This window comes from Drosophila sechellia, chromosome 3R, assembly GCF_004382195.2.
Source record: "Drosophila sechellia strain sech25 chromosome 3R, ASM438219v1, whole genome shotgun sequence".
In the NCBI taxonomy this organism is placed as follows: Eukaryota; Metazoa; Arthropoda; class Insecta; order Diptera; family Drosophilidae; genus Drosophila; species Drosophila sechellia.
The window spans coordinates 29,622,383-29,637,663 of NC_045952.1; the positions used below are offsets into that span (position 1 = coordinate 29,622,383).

At 45.5% G+C, this 15,281-nt stretch overlaps 3 protein-coding genes across 6 annotated transcripts; 1 reads left to right on the forward strand and 2 right to left on the reverse strand.

The window, feature by feature from the left end:
• The first annotated feature begins 525 nt into the window (after window positions 1-525).
• Window positions 526-10,067, forward strand: LOC6612961 (myb-like protein AA). Of its 2 annotated transcripts, XM_032720644.1 has the most exons (7): window positions 529-659; window positions 729-1,275; window positions 5,645-5,908; window positions 5,973-6,081; window positions 6,197-6,334; window positions 6,398-6,912; window positions 8,527-10,067. In XM_032720644.1, the coding sequence occupies exons 2-7, from the start codon at window positions 1,176-1,178 to the stop codon at window positions 8,952-8,954; spliced, it is 1,554 nt and encodes a 517-aa protein (XP_032576535.1). In that variant the 5' UTR covers window positions 529-659; window positions 729-1,175; the 3' UTR covers window positions 8,955-10,067. The 2 variants fall into 2 exon arrangements, with proteins under 2 accessions (XP_032576534.1, XP_032576535.1); XM_032720643.1 differs by lacking the exon at window positions 8,527-10,067 and having other exon boundaries at window positions 526-659; window positions 6,398-8,087.
• Window positions 10,068-11,354: 1,287 nt separating this feature from the next.
• On the reverse strand, window positions 11,355-12,104 carry LOC6612962. The gene is given in 2 exon segments (XM_032720647.1): window positions 11,355-11,977; window positions 11,979-12,104. Coding segments are annotated over 2 exon segments (363 nt in total). The 3' UTR covers window positions 11,355-11,740.
• Window positions 12,105-12,140: 36 nt separating this feature from the next.
• Window positions 12,141-15,150, reverse strand: LOC6612963. Of its 3 annotated transcripts, none has more exons than XM_032720646.1 (6): window positions 14,863-15,150; window positions 13,911-14,027; window positions 13,354-13,845; window positions 13,195-13,284; window positions 12,641-13,137; window positions 12,141-12,228 (listed from the first exon to the last, which is right to left on the reverse strand). In XM_032720646.1, exons 1-6 carry the CDS (start codon window positions 15,043-15,045, stop codon window positions 12,192-12,194), a joined length of 1,416 nt encoding a protein of 471 aa, XP_032576537.1. In that variant the 5' UTR covers window positions 15,046-15,150; the 3' UTR covers window positions 12,141-12,191. The 3 variants fall into 3 exon arrangements, with proteins under 3 accessions (XP_032576537.1, XP_002037454.1, XP_032576536.1); XM_002037418.2 differs by lacking the exon at window positions 12,141-12,228 and having other exon boundaries at window positions 12,408-13,137; window positions 13,354-13,511; window positions 13,569-13,845; XM_032720645.1 differs by lacking the exon at window positions 12,141-12,228 and having other exon boundaries at window positions 12,408-13,137.
• Between the last annotated feature and the right edge of the window lie 131 nt (window positions 15,151-15,281).

A 15,281-nucleotide genomic window follows, 5' to 3' on the forward strand; every position in this document is an offset into this window, starting at 1 on the left:
ATAATATTCATCAATTTAGGGCACAATTTTCCTGTCTTTTTAAAATATATTTGATAGGGTTGAAAATATTAAATTCATATGTGAAATTATATATATGAAAACATTTTAATAAATCTTAGCTAAACCAGTATGCCTAAACCGAAATTGAAATAAAAGTGTAATTCAAGATGCAATATCCTCTGTATAACTAATTATTTCATATTGTTTTGATTATTTTTTACGGAACAACATCTACAAAAGTAAATGACTAGAGCACGCCGGCATATTTACATAATTCTATGCGCAATAACAATCCTCTATATAAAAATGTTTATTTATTTCTCGTAATAATTTCTTATGGTACAATTCTTAAGTAAATAACTAGAGCCGGCCGGCATATGTTCATCGAAATATAAGTTTGTATTCTCGAAATATTTAATGTTCTCTAGGAAGGTGTATCCGCTAGACTTTAATGAGTTAGGAGGGGACACTCGCTAAGAACCCGAGAATGAACTGCAGCCCTGGTACGGGACAACTCCCCACAGTCACGCACACCACCACAAACGCAGCATAACGCGTCGTTCGACGTCGGTGTTTGTGTCTACGTCACGTCGGCTTAAATTATGTTTTAATTACCCAGCGGCAACTGCGAAGGTAACTGAATCGAAGCACAAAATGCTGTAAGTAGATTGAGTACTGATTCTAATTTGAAGTCGGTTAAACCCAGTGACGCCCCCAAAATGTTGCAGCCCTCAATTGCATAACAGCACTTGCGCATGAGTGTGTGTGTGTGAGGAAACGCCAGAGGACCGAAACACACCACACCGAAGAGCGGCGTAGGGAAAGAGACGGCAGAAGCAGCTGAATTGCAGTACAAGAGTTCATCGCTAACACAAACACAAGCCATGTCCTCCTGCTGAATTTCTAAAGCGACTTACTATCGCTTAATTACCAACGAACAGTATTCGCCCGATCAAACGCCACATAACCCCCTAAACTCACCACAACACATTGGAAGTGGGTGGGAGTCGCGGCTAAGCTGAAATTGCAGCCCTGGAAAATGGACGTTTCGGCGCAGTGCTGACCTGGCCACACAGACCAGCCCCCGACTTAGTTGCTGTTTTTTTACATAACTCGCCACACTCGTTCGCCTCGGAATACGTGATATATATATATATGACAATACGATATATATTATGGCCGTTTTCCTGATCAACGTCTGCAAATACAATGGCTGCGGCATCACATTTCCGAGCTTGAGCGATCTGATTTCCCACATCGAGGACACCCACATAGGTGAGACGGGTCGTAAACACCGTAAATATCGCTATCATTTGACCGTCGCGTGATGTTCTCGGTGTGTTTTGTTTATTTTATTTACTCGCCGCGGCATAAATAAAAAAACAAATCGGATCGCAGCGGGGCAGAGGTATGCGAGTGCGTCAGTGTGTGAGTGCGTGAACGGCTTCGTGGTGAATTGAATGTTGTTTCTGCGATATGAATTGCAGTTTGCATTCGGCATTTATTGCACTTAAAGGCAAAATCGATGATGGAAGCCTGGAAATGGCTACCTGTGCCCACGCACACCGCTGCACGCCGCACACACACGCCCTGTTTTCCAGGCGCGTACAGCATTCGTTGATCGGTGCGCTGGCTGGAAAGTGCGGGTGCGAGCGAGAGCGCAGCACAAGCAAAACAAAAGCAAAAAAGCCGGTGATCCATTCAATACCCCCGCCCGTCTGTGTGTGTGCGTGCGTGTGTGTTTGGAAGGCCAGCACAGCATCTAGTTGTTTGTGGTGTAGTGGAAACCGGCGAGTTGAGCGCCCTTTTTTTGACCTGTCCGCATGGCTTGGCTTGGGTTTGGCTGCTTCTGGCGTTCGTTTCCATGGCAGGTGTATCCGCATCCGGTAATCGGAGTTGAAAGTTAGAAGTTGTAGGAGATCGCTTCTTGTCCGCCCCCTGCGCCTTTGCTCTCCGCTCATCCCTGGCACCCTAAATCACAATCGATACTTGAACTTTCCCGTCCACGTGACTCCCGTGGGCTTCCAATTAATCATTTCCAGGGTGTGTGTTTGTGGACTTTTACCGGCTGAAATAAACAAATTCTAATTTTAGTGATTGTGCGGCGAGGGGCGGGGTTTTTTGAGGGCGAAAAATCAATAGAGTTAAGCTCAGTTGTGTTGCCGCATTACGAAAACGGGGGTTAGGGGGTGGTTTAACCGTTAACGGGCTTTATTTATGCCCAACATGCCGTGCGTCTTACACTGAGAGTTTTTTAAAGTACGTTTGTATGCTTGACTCGCTTTGTTGCTAAAGTGAGGTACTCTTTAAAGGTCGTTAAGTTATTCGTGTAATTTATTTACGAAAACACATGAAATTAACAAGTGAGATCACCATTCATCCAAGTCAATACCTTTTCATGCTTTAGGGGCAAAGTAAAGTGGTGATTGCAGAGCTCGTCTACTGTGTAAGCTGTACACACACACGTTATTTAATTACCCTTTGGACTTCAATTTTTCTCTGTGTACAAACAGGCTCTCTCACACACGCATAGAGAGAGGGGTTGGAAAGAGAAAGCAGAGGGGTTGCTCAGCTGACGATTACGTTGGCAGCTGTTTTGTTGTTGCCACTGCTGCGTGATAACGGTCAACACACACACGCACACTTGCACATATAAAATGGCTGCCCGGGCAGGCTTTCCCACCTAGCCTCCACCCCCTTTTGCGTCCCGGGGCATTACATAAAGCCCAGGCACGAGCATACGCCCACTTGGCAACTGCCACCCCCAAAAACGCCCAGGCCCAGATACCAAATACGCCCGAGGCCCCGAAAACCCGCATCCCCCATTTGCCCATTTTCCCATTTCCCCACTTCCATTGCGTATCCATTACGTGAGCGTGCTGTTCTAGGGCTTATAAATGCCCATCATTTCATTATCTCGAAGGACATTCGATGCGTGGGTTCTCTGAGTGGATGGATGGATGGATGGTTGGCTGGGTGCATGGATATGAATGTGTGCCTGTTATCAGGACTCGCTGGGCGTTGTCGCTTCGTTTCGGCTCTGTTCGGTTGTCATGGCAACGCAAAAGGCGGCGGGACCTTCAGGTTTGTCCTTTTCACAGTTGCCAGGCACCTGTTGTACGGTCCCGAAAATGCCCGGGATAACTTATTTATGAGTGTTTCTGCACTCGCATTTAGATAACCAGCTGCGAAAGGCGAACTGCCGCAGCAAACCAAACAAATGTACCTGTGCACCTGTCGAATCGTTTTTGCCATTTGAACGGGGAATTTCATCCGAAAGATAAGATTCTAGCTAGCTATGAGTCACCAAAACGCATTTGGTTCCATCCAAGATTCCTTTTCAAACTAAACAGTCCCATAATAGGTACAGTTTCAGAGATTGTATGATGGGGATTCCAGAGAAAACGAGGATTGTATAAATCTGGGGACTTAACAACAAAATCTCATAATGGTTGGGTTGGGAGCAAACCCGTTTGACCTTGAAATACTTTTGGTTTGCAAGGTTATTTCTGCGACTTTTCTATTTCTTATGAGATGGGGCATCGCAACCATTGAAACATTTTTGATTCAATGAACTTTGAAGGTTATTAAATGGTTTCAATAAGTAGGTTTTAACGAAAATGAATCCCGGCACTTGCCATGTCAACATAATTCGACTGCAGTCAACGACTTGTGTTCCTCAAATTTCGAACGAAACGCTCTTGCTTCACAGCTATTGGAAAGTTTTTGAGATAACCGCCGAAATGAAAACAAACCAAAACAGCATGTTCAAGCAAGAGAAAAACATTTGTTATCGTTTTTAAATTCTGCAACAAGTGCATGAGTCACACGAGTGCAAAAGAGAGAGGAATCTGCGTTTATTTTGTATCTGAAATGCGAAAAACGTATGAAATACGACGCATATACGCATATACAGATGTGGGCTGGTATGTGGCTACGATATGTACGCATGTATATAGGCTATTTGCTCAAGAGCTGTTTGTAAAATACCCGATTTGATACCCTGCAGTTTCATTCATTGCCATTCCAGCATCTCGAGCGCATAATCACCGATTTTGTGATGTTTTTGAGTAGCTATGAATTGTGGAACTGCAGGGTATATGTATGTACATACATGCAAACATCGAGCCAAGAGCAAAGAGTCACCTACAGCGAAGTCGTGAATGTCTGGGGTTATCAACGGCAAAATAATAATAACAATAACGAAGGCGGAGCAGAAATAAAAAAAAACCCGAACCGGGTGAACTGATTTGACCGTTGACAAATGACGCCGTGTTCTCGAGAGGATGAGGGGCGTGGCATATCGATTTCATCAGCTGGAATACGTGTATATAATTGCAGTTTTAAGTGGCGAGAGTCCAAGGCAATTGATACTTGCTGAAATGTTGCCCAAAGTACGTGGAACTATTACGCACATATGGTGTGTCCGTATGTCGGCCTGTCCGCATGTCCGTATGTGTCATCCATCGATTGCCGGCACGTAGACATCATCGCAATCACTCCCGCAAATGTTTTTAATCGCCTTTCGGCTGATAAGCGAGCAGAGTGGCGGTGCGCGGGAGTCGCCAGATGAAAGCATATGTTTCGCATAATAGCTAATTTGCGGCATATGCTATCCGTTTGCCCACGAGTACGAATCGAAGTAATTAAACTGCAACGTTATCGAACTTTGTCACGTGGGCGCTGTTGGGCGGAAATGCAGTCTGTTTGCGATTTCTAGTCACTAATGCTACGAGGTCTAGTGCAGATGCAGATGCGACTTAGTTTGGCAGAATGGCAAAAGATATCATCATGTACCTCATCTAATAATCGATTAGCTGGTTTTAGACTAACTGCAGTGACACAATCATTTGTGAGATCCGCAGCTGATCGATGCGTGTTGTTTGATCGTTTAGCAGCCCCTCGTTAACTGGAACTGAAATCGCATGACGAATGTACAGGGTGCCCGGTGGCGCATATGATGAATGGCCCGGCTGACTCAGTTACGCACCAAAATGATTTAATTGGGAAATAAAGCGTGCTCATGGAGGTTAGGTTGTGCACACACACATGGATCGAGAAGTAAATAAAGACGGAGACGGAGACGGGGACAAACCGAGGAGGGGCACCTGTTATTATGCACTCGCTGATTAAGCAAGCTTTGGGCTTATGCTTGTTCTGGCGATAAGATAAAGTACCCACGCCGCAGACCATGTGCTCCTCCTGGTGCTCCGTCGCAGTACCAGATCGAAGCCCCCATAAACCCCGCGGAAAATGCGTCAGCAGGCGCACTAAATCCGTCGCCATACCGTACCCCGTACGTGCACTCTCGCTATTTACTTATTTCGGCATTTTAATAATAAATTGCCCGGGCAGTGGGCCCCTTGAATGTCTGTGAACTTGTTCCAGAGCAAACACAGAGGTTAGCGACGAATTGTGGATGCAGGTTTCGCGTTTGGCTGCCCGCATTCCGGTTCGGCTTTCGATCCCGTCTCGAAAGGGAATATTTAATTGGGTAATCCAGTTTCGGTGACTTTCTAGCGGGGTTCCTAATTACTACCAGTTTTGTTCAAAACATTACAATCCACATATGGTGTGATTTGAAATTGATTTGTTTTGCAACGAATGCATATTAACAGGCCTATTTCATTACATTTTCTTGCAGACTATGACCCAAAGGTGGTCGAACAGAAGGAGCAGGCACAGCCTGCCTGCCTGCCCTTAAGTTACGTCCTGCGCTTCATCACCGAGGAGAACCGCAAGGAGGCGGGCTCGTTCCTGGCCAGCAACACAACAGCCCCACCTACCACCAACAGCGGATCCAATGCCGCTGGCCACGGGAATGGCAATGTGGAGCTCAAGCGAAAGCTGGCCATCAAGCACCACAGCTACAGCATGTCCTCGTCCAACCGCAGCACCACGCCCACAGGTGAGTCATATTGAAAACTCTATACATAAGGATGACTCAAACTCCTGATTCTGCACCCATTTAGGCAGCGAAATGGACGAGGACGAAATGGTGGTCACGGAGTCGGAGGATAGCAACGACTCCTGGACCACTGAGGAGTTTAGCTCAGAGTTTATCATGCGCTACGGCAGCAGGTTCGTTTATAGCTCTATACTTTTTAATAAAGCTTAAGCTTTTATGACTTGAATGTTACATGGTGTTTGTCACAATTTGCTTCATTAATTTGTGTACTTTGGTTATCTTAAATAGGCATTCCGGTGGTGGAAACAATGGCACGCCCGGCAATGAGAAACCCTTCGCCTGCCCTGTTCCGGGATGCAAAAAGCGTTACAAGAACGTCAACGGCATCAAGTACCATTCGAAGAACGGTCACAAAAAGGACGGAAGGTAACGATTGGCCACGAAATTACTGATTGGTAAACTGGAAGCTGATAGTTCTATTATCCACAGAGTGCGCAAGGGCTACAAGTGTCACTGCGGCAAGAGTTACAAAACGGCCCAGGGCCTGAAGAACCACGCGCTGCACACCCACAACTCGCAGCCGGATAGTGTGCTGAATGCCCAGCTGGCCAATGCATTGGCCATAGGCGACGGGGCCAGTGCGGCCACGCCTGTGGGCAGTAGCAACACCTCCTCCAATCCGAACCCGCCGCCCATCATTCAGCGCAGCAACTCGCCGTCTCAGTCGCTGGGCTCGTTGAGTCCGTCGAGCATCAGCAACATGTCGAGCAGCGCCAGCAGTTGTCATGGAGGCAGCGGCAGTCTGTCCAACGGGAACAATGGCAACAATGGGAGCACTACTAGCAACACTGCCATTCTCACTAGCAACGGGAATGTCCTGCAGCAGCTCAGTGCCGGGAATGTGGTCACCCTGACCAATCTTCCCACGCAACAGCATCAGCAGCAACAGCCGCAGCCGCAACAGCAGCAGCAGCAGCAGCAACTCCATCAAAACACTGCAACAGGTAACAGCAACAACAACAATTTAATGCGCAGCACACTCGGTTTAGTATCCATTAAAACCAACAACACGCCGACAGCCAAGTCGGTTAGCAATCTGATGGCTGCTAACGCCACAGCCAGCAAGATACTAAAGCTGGCCACCAATGTGGCCAATGGTGGCTCCTCTATGGACATTGTGCAGCAGCAACAGCAACACAACAAGACCACAACTACTGGCCAAACAGTGCTCAATGGCAGCAAACCGCTGCCCAATTTGGTCAACTTGGGCATTCTCACGCCGGCCACCTCACCCACCAAAAACACCCAAACGCTGACCTTCACCACCACGAATGGTAGTACCCAGCAGCAGCAGGCTCTAGTGGCCTCGTTGGCCAAGAAGACCAACATACTGCTACTACAGGAACCAAACCAGTTGGTGCAACAGGTACAGCAGCAGCAACAGCAGCAGCAACTGCAGCAGCAGGTGCAGCAGCAACACCACGTTCTGCCCATCAGTCCCACGAGCAGCGTCAGCGGGAACAGCAGCAAGAGCAGCTCGCCCACGCCGCAGCAACAGCAACAGCAGCTGCTGAAGAAGGGAAAACTCGAACTGATAGAGCCCATGGAGACGGATGAGGGTCAGAGCGACGGCATTTCGGAGAGCGTGGCTGCAGCGATTGCCAGCATCACAGATTGCAAGGAGGACATAGGAGGAGCAACAGTGGCGGGCATTGAAGTTGTAGGCGCTGGCGCCGTCAACGAAGAGACGTAGCCTATACTCAAGCAGCTACTGATGCACCGAAAACTGACGCTGGAGCCACCTAAGGCAATAAATTGACCAGCTTGTCCGTATACGAAAGACATTCTAGACTCGACAGAATGCCGATCTTCTTGGGGGCAGACAGCCCACTCACTCACCAAAACACACATTTGGAAACATTTCGTAGACTGCTTACTTGTTCTTAGTTTAGACCCCGAGTCCAATCAACTTAAATCAATTGTATCATACAACTAAACATAATGGAAACAATCCCACAAATCGCATTATTTGTGCAATATTTAAATCTGTATATTTTAAAGAGAACATTTTAATCATTTATTCATCGATTGTATGTATGACTTTCATGCTTGTATTAAACTATTTACAACTGCTGATCTCCTCTTAATTTAATTAGGCTATACAAAAAACACCAACACAGACGAAGCACGAGCAACAATTGTAAAAATACGCAAGAAAATGCTAATTTCAAATTCATTTCCAACTGATCAATTTAATTATTGTTAGCATTACCACTTAGAACTTTTTTAATCTCGGCTTTAGCTTTAGTGACTATTCGTATTCGACTAAATCCAAGTATTATTTATGTTCTAAGCACTAGCAAAATATAATTTAATTATACTATATATATACACACATATAAAAACACACACACATCTACACGGATATTTAAAGTCTGCTCATTAGTTTAAGACGTCCTTCGACTTCGTGCAATATTTTTAATTTATTCCTTAGTAATTCCTAGCAATTCCATCTCTGTCGAATTTTGGGTATTCTTTATTTTCGTTTCGTTTCGTTTGTTTTGTTTTTATTTTATGTTTTTCGTTACTTCTTTTCCTTTTCTCTCTACCTATTGCAGAAACCTCTTACTCCTGCTCAAACAACAGCAACCTCAGCAACCCCAACAGCAACCACGGCAGCAGCGATTCCAGCAAGCCGCCCACGACTGTCCTGTCCGTTAACAAGAGGTCCACCGCAATCGCTACAGCGAAACTGCCCACCACCGGCAACTCCCTGCCCATGCAGATCTCGCCCAACTTCATTGAGCACAAGTATTCGGCGCTGGCCATGAAGGAGAAGTTCTTCTTGAATCTGAGGGCCGGCAAAGCGGTGGCCAGTTCACAGGGAGCCGATGGAATGGGCTCAACCATGGGGCACCAATCGGATGTGGGCATTTCCGGCGGATCAGGAGCAGGCGGTGGCTTGCGGGCGGTTGCTGTGGGCCAAATGTGCGCGCTGCAAAACGAGCACATTCACCAAAATCTCTTCAAGAAAACGATCAACTGATCGGCAGATCGGATGAGAAGGCAAGAGAGTTGGCTGTGATGAAGTAGTAACTAACTGACTAACAAACCTAACAAGAGGCGGAGAAAGAGGATTCGTCAATAAGGCAGAGATGGGAAAAGGATGCAGAAGCTGCAGCAATTAATGGAGGAGGAATAAGTGAGGCAGTTGGGCGCTGCCCTACGGTCCTTAGAGAAGTTTTCCAAGACAAGGCAACAAGAAGCAAGAAGTAAGAAGCAAGAATTTCCATTGGCTTCCAAAACACCACAAAATGCAAAAAACAAAACAAACAAATTCCAAGCATTTCGTTCGCAACTATGAAAAAATCACCCCCTAGCACACAAAAAAACATTAAACCTAATCTCAAAAATAGTTAAGCTGGCCTGCTTAGAAAAGCTTCTCTAAAACAGCTTTAGATAATTTTAAAATTAAAGGAAACAAAACAAAACAAACAAAAATTTTGAAAAAAAAAATAATTATACAAGCGACAACATTTTAGTAAATACATTTGGAGAATTTTCTTCAACTAGTCATTATTGTAGTTAAATTAAATTTTTGATTTTTATACGCATAAAAACATAACTATCTAACCTACTGGTTGGTGGAATTCCCGAACCCTATATTTATAACTTAAAAAACCTCTATCCCGTGTACAATTTCAATGAAATCAAAGTTAAGGGTCTTTCCCCAATCAGTTTGCGTCATTCTAATTGAAAATTATAAATTGTCTAAAAGAAATCCATAGAAGCGAAATGGTGCACGGAACTCGTTTTCGTGAGACCGTCGGAATTAGGAAAATTATAAGTCGCCAGCTTGCCAAGGCAACTTTGAGCGAGAGATGCAAAATTTATAAATGTCGAATATTTCAAACATAAAATAGTTAGCTACAAATTTAGGGGAAGCCGGGTGGCGTTTCCACATAGGAGCCACAATAACTCTACAGTAGTTATAGTATTATAATTATAGATTACGCTATTATTTATAGAGCAGAGCATGCATCTGTAGCTGTGTGAGTGTTTATCCGTGCATGTATTGTAATTGTTTATTTATAGTGTTCGAACGTCCCCTAAGTGTAAAGTCCCCAACAAATACAAAATATACGATATGAATACAAAATATATTTGTCCATTCTCTCGACGATTGTATAGCATTGTACGCCCCTGATTCAATCGAACTTCCTATCCTAGCAGAATCGGGTTCCTTAAGCATTCAAACAGAACAAAAATGAAATTTTTAAATACGATACGATATTTACATCATATACATCAATTTAGTCAGCCGCCAAAACAAAACAAAATAAAAGTAAACTTTTCAGAGCGCATTTCGCAGACGCGCAGCGTCTTAAAAATTAATCACAACTAAACTAAATAGTTCAGCGTCCCTATAGATATAACACCTAGCTATCGATGAATACCTACATCTAAATACAACAATATCTTTAAGACCTCACGCTTAAGCGATGCCAAACGGATCGCCCTAGTTTAGCCAAACAACTTTTATATGAACGGAAACTGTCTTCGGATCCCCGGAGCTCCATCGAGTTTTCGGCCAGGAGATGCAAGTAAAATCCCGATAACTCGCATTCAAACTTTCAGAATGGATATGAACTCAAACCCTCTAATGAAAACAATAAAATGAGTATGTCATCTTATATAAGACTGCGGTTATGTTCGTAAATATATTTAATATATGTATGTAAAATTAACGAAAAACAAAACCGCACACAAAAAAAGTAATAAAACCGAAATAACTTTTAATTAAAAAAAATCACAAAACAGAAAATGAATAAAAATCTATATGAATAGTTACCGTACTCGTACTCTACCTACATACTATTACTATGTACTATATAATGTATTGTAACTGTAATTTACTAAAATCGTAATAATACGTAGAGAATTAACTGACGTTTAAACATAAATCATAAATCATCGACATCCACATAAACACAAAAAAGTCCCTATTTGAGTTGAAACCGAGAGCTCAAAGAGGATTATTGGCACATCCATAAGCCAGAAGAAATCATTATCAACCACAAAAACAAAAAAGTAGTAAAATATTCTCTTTTTGCTTTATGTGATCTATTACATACTACATAAACATATGTATAATAAAAATGTCCTTCAAAAACAAAATCCAGAAAAATTTTTGAATTTATGTTTCCTAATAGTCGGAACGATGCAGTTTGAGGGGAACTGTTTATTGCTAAAACAGTTTGAGGGGAACTGTTCGACAATGAATATTTTGGGACGGCAAATGCCAGTAAAAGTGGTTTCAATTATTTGTTTGATTTAATATATTTACTGCATAATTTATTGATTTGTATTTACAAGATATTACCTATGCTAGATACAAGCCAAATTAAATTATTACTCAATATCAATTAACAAAGCTTTGAAAGAGTTCGTAGATCTATATTTCTCTTTATTACCTATTTATTAACCTACCTAAACTTTCCTTCCAAAGAGATTTTGTAATTCACCACCATGACTATATTTTTTAGTTTTCCCTTAATTTGGAAAACCACCTATTCAAAACTTTGGTCAACTTACTAGAAGCAAGTTGGCAAAATTTTCACAGAGATAGTACAAATGGCATATAGGCTGATGTTAATATTACTGGAAATGCGAACTTGGAGAACCAAAAATAGTAATAAATGAATAATTAGTCCAGTAATGTGATCTCATGGGTCTTGGCATCGATTGATTTCTGAGCAGATGACTTAAGCACACAAACTACGAGCCAGTCAGAAGGTGAGGAATATCATGAATATCCAGGAATCCTTGGCCTTACGCCGATTCGCTGGCGCCGTAGAGCAGATTGTCCAGTTTCAGTTTGTTGATCTTGTCGCCACGGGCTCCATGTCCTGGTCTGCCCCAGAACGTTTCGAAGGTGTCGAAGTGCTGGTTGCACAGATCCCTGTCCAGTTGCTTGGAAACGGAGACGGATCGACGGTTCTGGGAGATCTGGACATTCAGGTCGTGCAGATAGCGCATGTCGGCGGCCGTTTGGATCCTGGTTGTCGGTCATTTGGGTGGGCAGCAATATTTTAGTTTCATTTATATCAGTTCGATTTTTCAGATTTCGAATTTTCGAATTTCCGAGCGAGTTTCGGTTTTCAGTTCAATTCGTTTTGCACGGGGATACATACATAGAAGATTGGTATTATGATTTTTGATTTTTGCTGTTGCGGTTTGTTTGATTTTGGTGAGATTGGTATTTGGTTTGCTCGTTTGGTTGCTATACTTTCACTTGTATTACAATGGATATTTTCTTGCTGGATGAGCCGAGGAGAAGTGGGGGATTAGAGAAACCATTAACAGGACAAGTTCACAAGGCATAAGCACAGAGGGGCAAGCGGACTTTCGTTTCAATGTCTGGCGCAGAGCAAGCAAATGAGAAACGGAGGGAGCGGGTAGGTGGTGGAATGGAACTATGAAAGCAGGAGGGGATCAGGATTGAAAGAACGTGGGTTTCAAGCCTGGCGAATGTGCAGGGTCAGCCGCTTGAGGCAGCAGCCCGTGGCCAAGGCCGTGGGGCAATCGCAACTGCAACACTGCAGCTTGCAGTTCAGATTCTTGGGCAGCCGCTTCATGTGGCTGATGTTCTTGATGATGCTGTTGATGCACTTGATCTTGGTGGTGGTCAGCTGACAGTTCTTTGGTGGATGCTTGTGCTTGGATGCGTACCTATCGTGCGACGGCGTCCTCTTGGTCACGTCCGTGCTGGAGAGGCTGATGGGTCGGTGCATGCCCCGCCTTCTGGCGAGCAGAGGAACCAGCTCCACCCCGCCACCCTCTCCATAGGCTCCTCCGTTTGCTCCCGCTGTGCTGGCATCCGGAGTGGCGGTACTGGTGCTCCCGGGACAGGGACCTCTCGACGCCATGCGGGGGCACATCTTGACGGGCTTGCCGCCGCAGTCTTGCGGCTTCAAGTGGTGCAGCATCTTTCCGGGCGGCGGACCTGGCGGACCCGGGCACTTCTTGCCCGGCGGAATGGGAAGTGAAAGTGGCGACGGCTTGGACGGACTCTTTTGCATGGCGGGACAGTTGCAAGTGCACAACTCACAGCAGCGCTGCGGTTTTGGCGGCTTGCCCGGTCGCGATTTGCGAAAGGTATTCTTCTCGGCCGGAGTCACCGGGTTATCTTGGTCCAACTCCTTCAGCATCTCCTTGTTCGTCCAACCCTGAAATTAGATTATAATTAAACAGTGTACATATGGGCACTAGCTACTGATACCCACCAGTGACTTCATGAACGTGTTGCCCACTTCCTTGGGACTCCGCCAGGGCTTGCCGCCCGGACCCGCCTTGCCCCAGGGCTCCTTGCAGGACTAGAAGGAGGACAGATAAAGAGGAATCAGTTAAACTTGGCTTCAGGGGGCGTAATAAGTGCCGCTCACCGGCTTTTCTAGTTTGGCCTGCAGGCGCTTCTTCTGAGTGGCCAGCTTTTCCTGCAAAGGACATCGCTGCTCACTCTCGCTGACCACGATCTTCTCCAGGAGCGGCTTGCCCTTGCACGGCGGAGAGGGCTTGTAACGCAATTCTATGTCCACATGGCCTTTATTGCGAAACGACATTGAAGGATGCTCTTTCAGCTCGATGTGAAGACTCTCACCGTTGGCGTTTTTGGCCACATTGACACCAACTGCCGCTCCGGGCTTGTGCGGAATCTCCCGCTCGCAAATCGTTACGGTGCTGCTCCTGGGACCACTTTCCTGCAGGTGATGAACCGAGTGCGCGTGGCCCAGTCGGCCACCCGGAGGCGGGGCAGGCGGGGCGTGATGGTGGTGGTGATGGTAGGCGGCCAGCGGGTTGTTGTGGCACTTCTTCTGCATCGAGAAGAAGTCGTTGTAGCGACACGGCTGCAGCAGATTCATTCGGTGGGCATTGGTCTGCGGCACATTCAAATTATTGGAGTAGAATACATAATTTGAGAGAGGGATTCAAGAGTCCTTACCACTGTGGGCGTGGAGTGAAGACCTGCGGCTGTGATGTCCTTGCGGCGCACTTCTACGTTGGGTGCCCCACCACCAGGTCGACCCCAGGGACAATGTTGGTGAAAGAGGTCGTAGTACTGGATAAAGGAACATTGTTGGTATTAAACCAATTAAGACTGTTAAGAACTGATCTTCAAGTAACTAATCCTTAATGCAAACTAGCGTATCCTCCGCTAAGATCATGAATCGCATTACCCGCAATAAAGTCACAACCTAACTACATTAAATCCCTTCCGCAGGACGATTACAACACCGAGTTATGCCTTATCGATTGGGTGGCAGCCTATTTATGGCTCCAGACTGCCTCAACCCACCTCGTCGTGTCACTCCGCGAAGTGTGGCGATGTTTGTTTACGGAAATTGACAAGTCCTGGAGCTCCCGCTGACCTGGCCCACAAACTTTGTTAGTAGGTTGTTGTTATAGTTGCAGCGAACGGCGATTTGCATTTCACTGATTTTTTTCACCCACATTTCGGCTTGCGCTTTCACACAGCTGCAGCTTGTGATAGGCAGTGGAGCAAGCAGCCAGGACTCCAGTCACGCAAGGACTGGCATTTAGTTGGGCTTTTAGCCGAAGAGAGGTGATTTGATTACCGAAGTCGAAATTGTCAAAGGGTTTGTTGAACCAGACCCGCGCGGGCGGATGCCTTACATGTTGCTTGGGGCAGGTCTTTGAACTTACCGAAAGTTGCAACTATCGCGTGGGGGAAGGTTCGAGATGTTTTTCGATTGTCATAGGTTCGTTTCTGGTTTTGCCTTAGACTTCCAAAAGAACTTGGAACATGGTGAATTGATTATCGCCTTTAAAGTTTTTGAACTAATACATTTAGGGTTCATAATTCCAAGATTAAGGTGTTTTAAATAACTCATACGCACGGTCTGGAAATATCACACATACGCACTGTTACCCACCTCCTGCTTATCCTTCTCCTTGCGAGCACACTCCTCCGCCTTCCTGCGCCGCCACATGCGAAGACTCTCCTCTGCATTCTTGCGCTCCACAAGACGCTTCTTCTCATCGCACCACATCAGCGGGTGCTGGATGTGGTCGTGGCAGAAATTGCCGCCCATGCCCATTTCATCGCTAGTCGTCATGGCTCTCTGAATGCTCTGGAAGTCCCTCGACTATCTGGATATCTGGGAAACTGGGAGAACGAGAACGGAAGTAGCGCTGCGTTCAGCAAACGCGGCGTTACTGAATCGGTCCCGTGTCCCGTCCAAGCCGTTTAACCGCCGAATTGGCTGCCAGGATCCGTGCCAGGCACTAAAGGGCCGTGGATGATGGGTCGGTTGTCTAGGCAGCACGCCCGACTATTTATAACCTAGGTTAA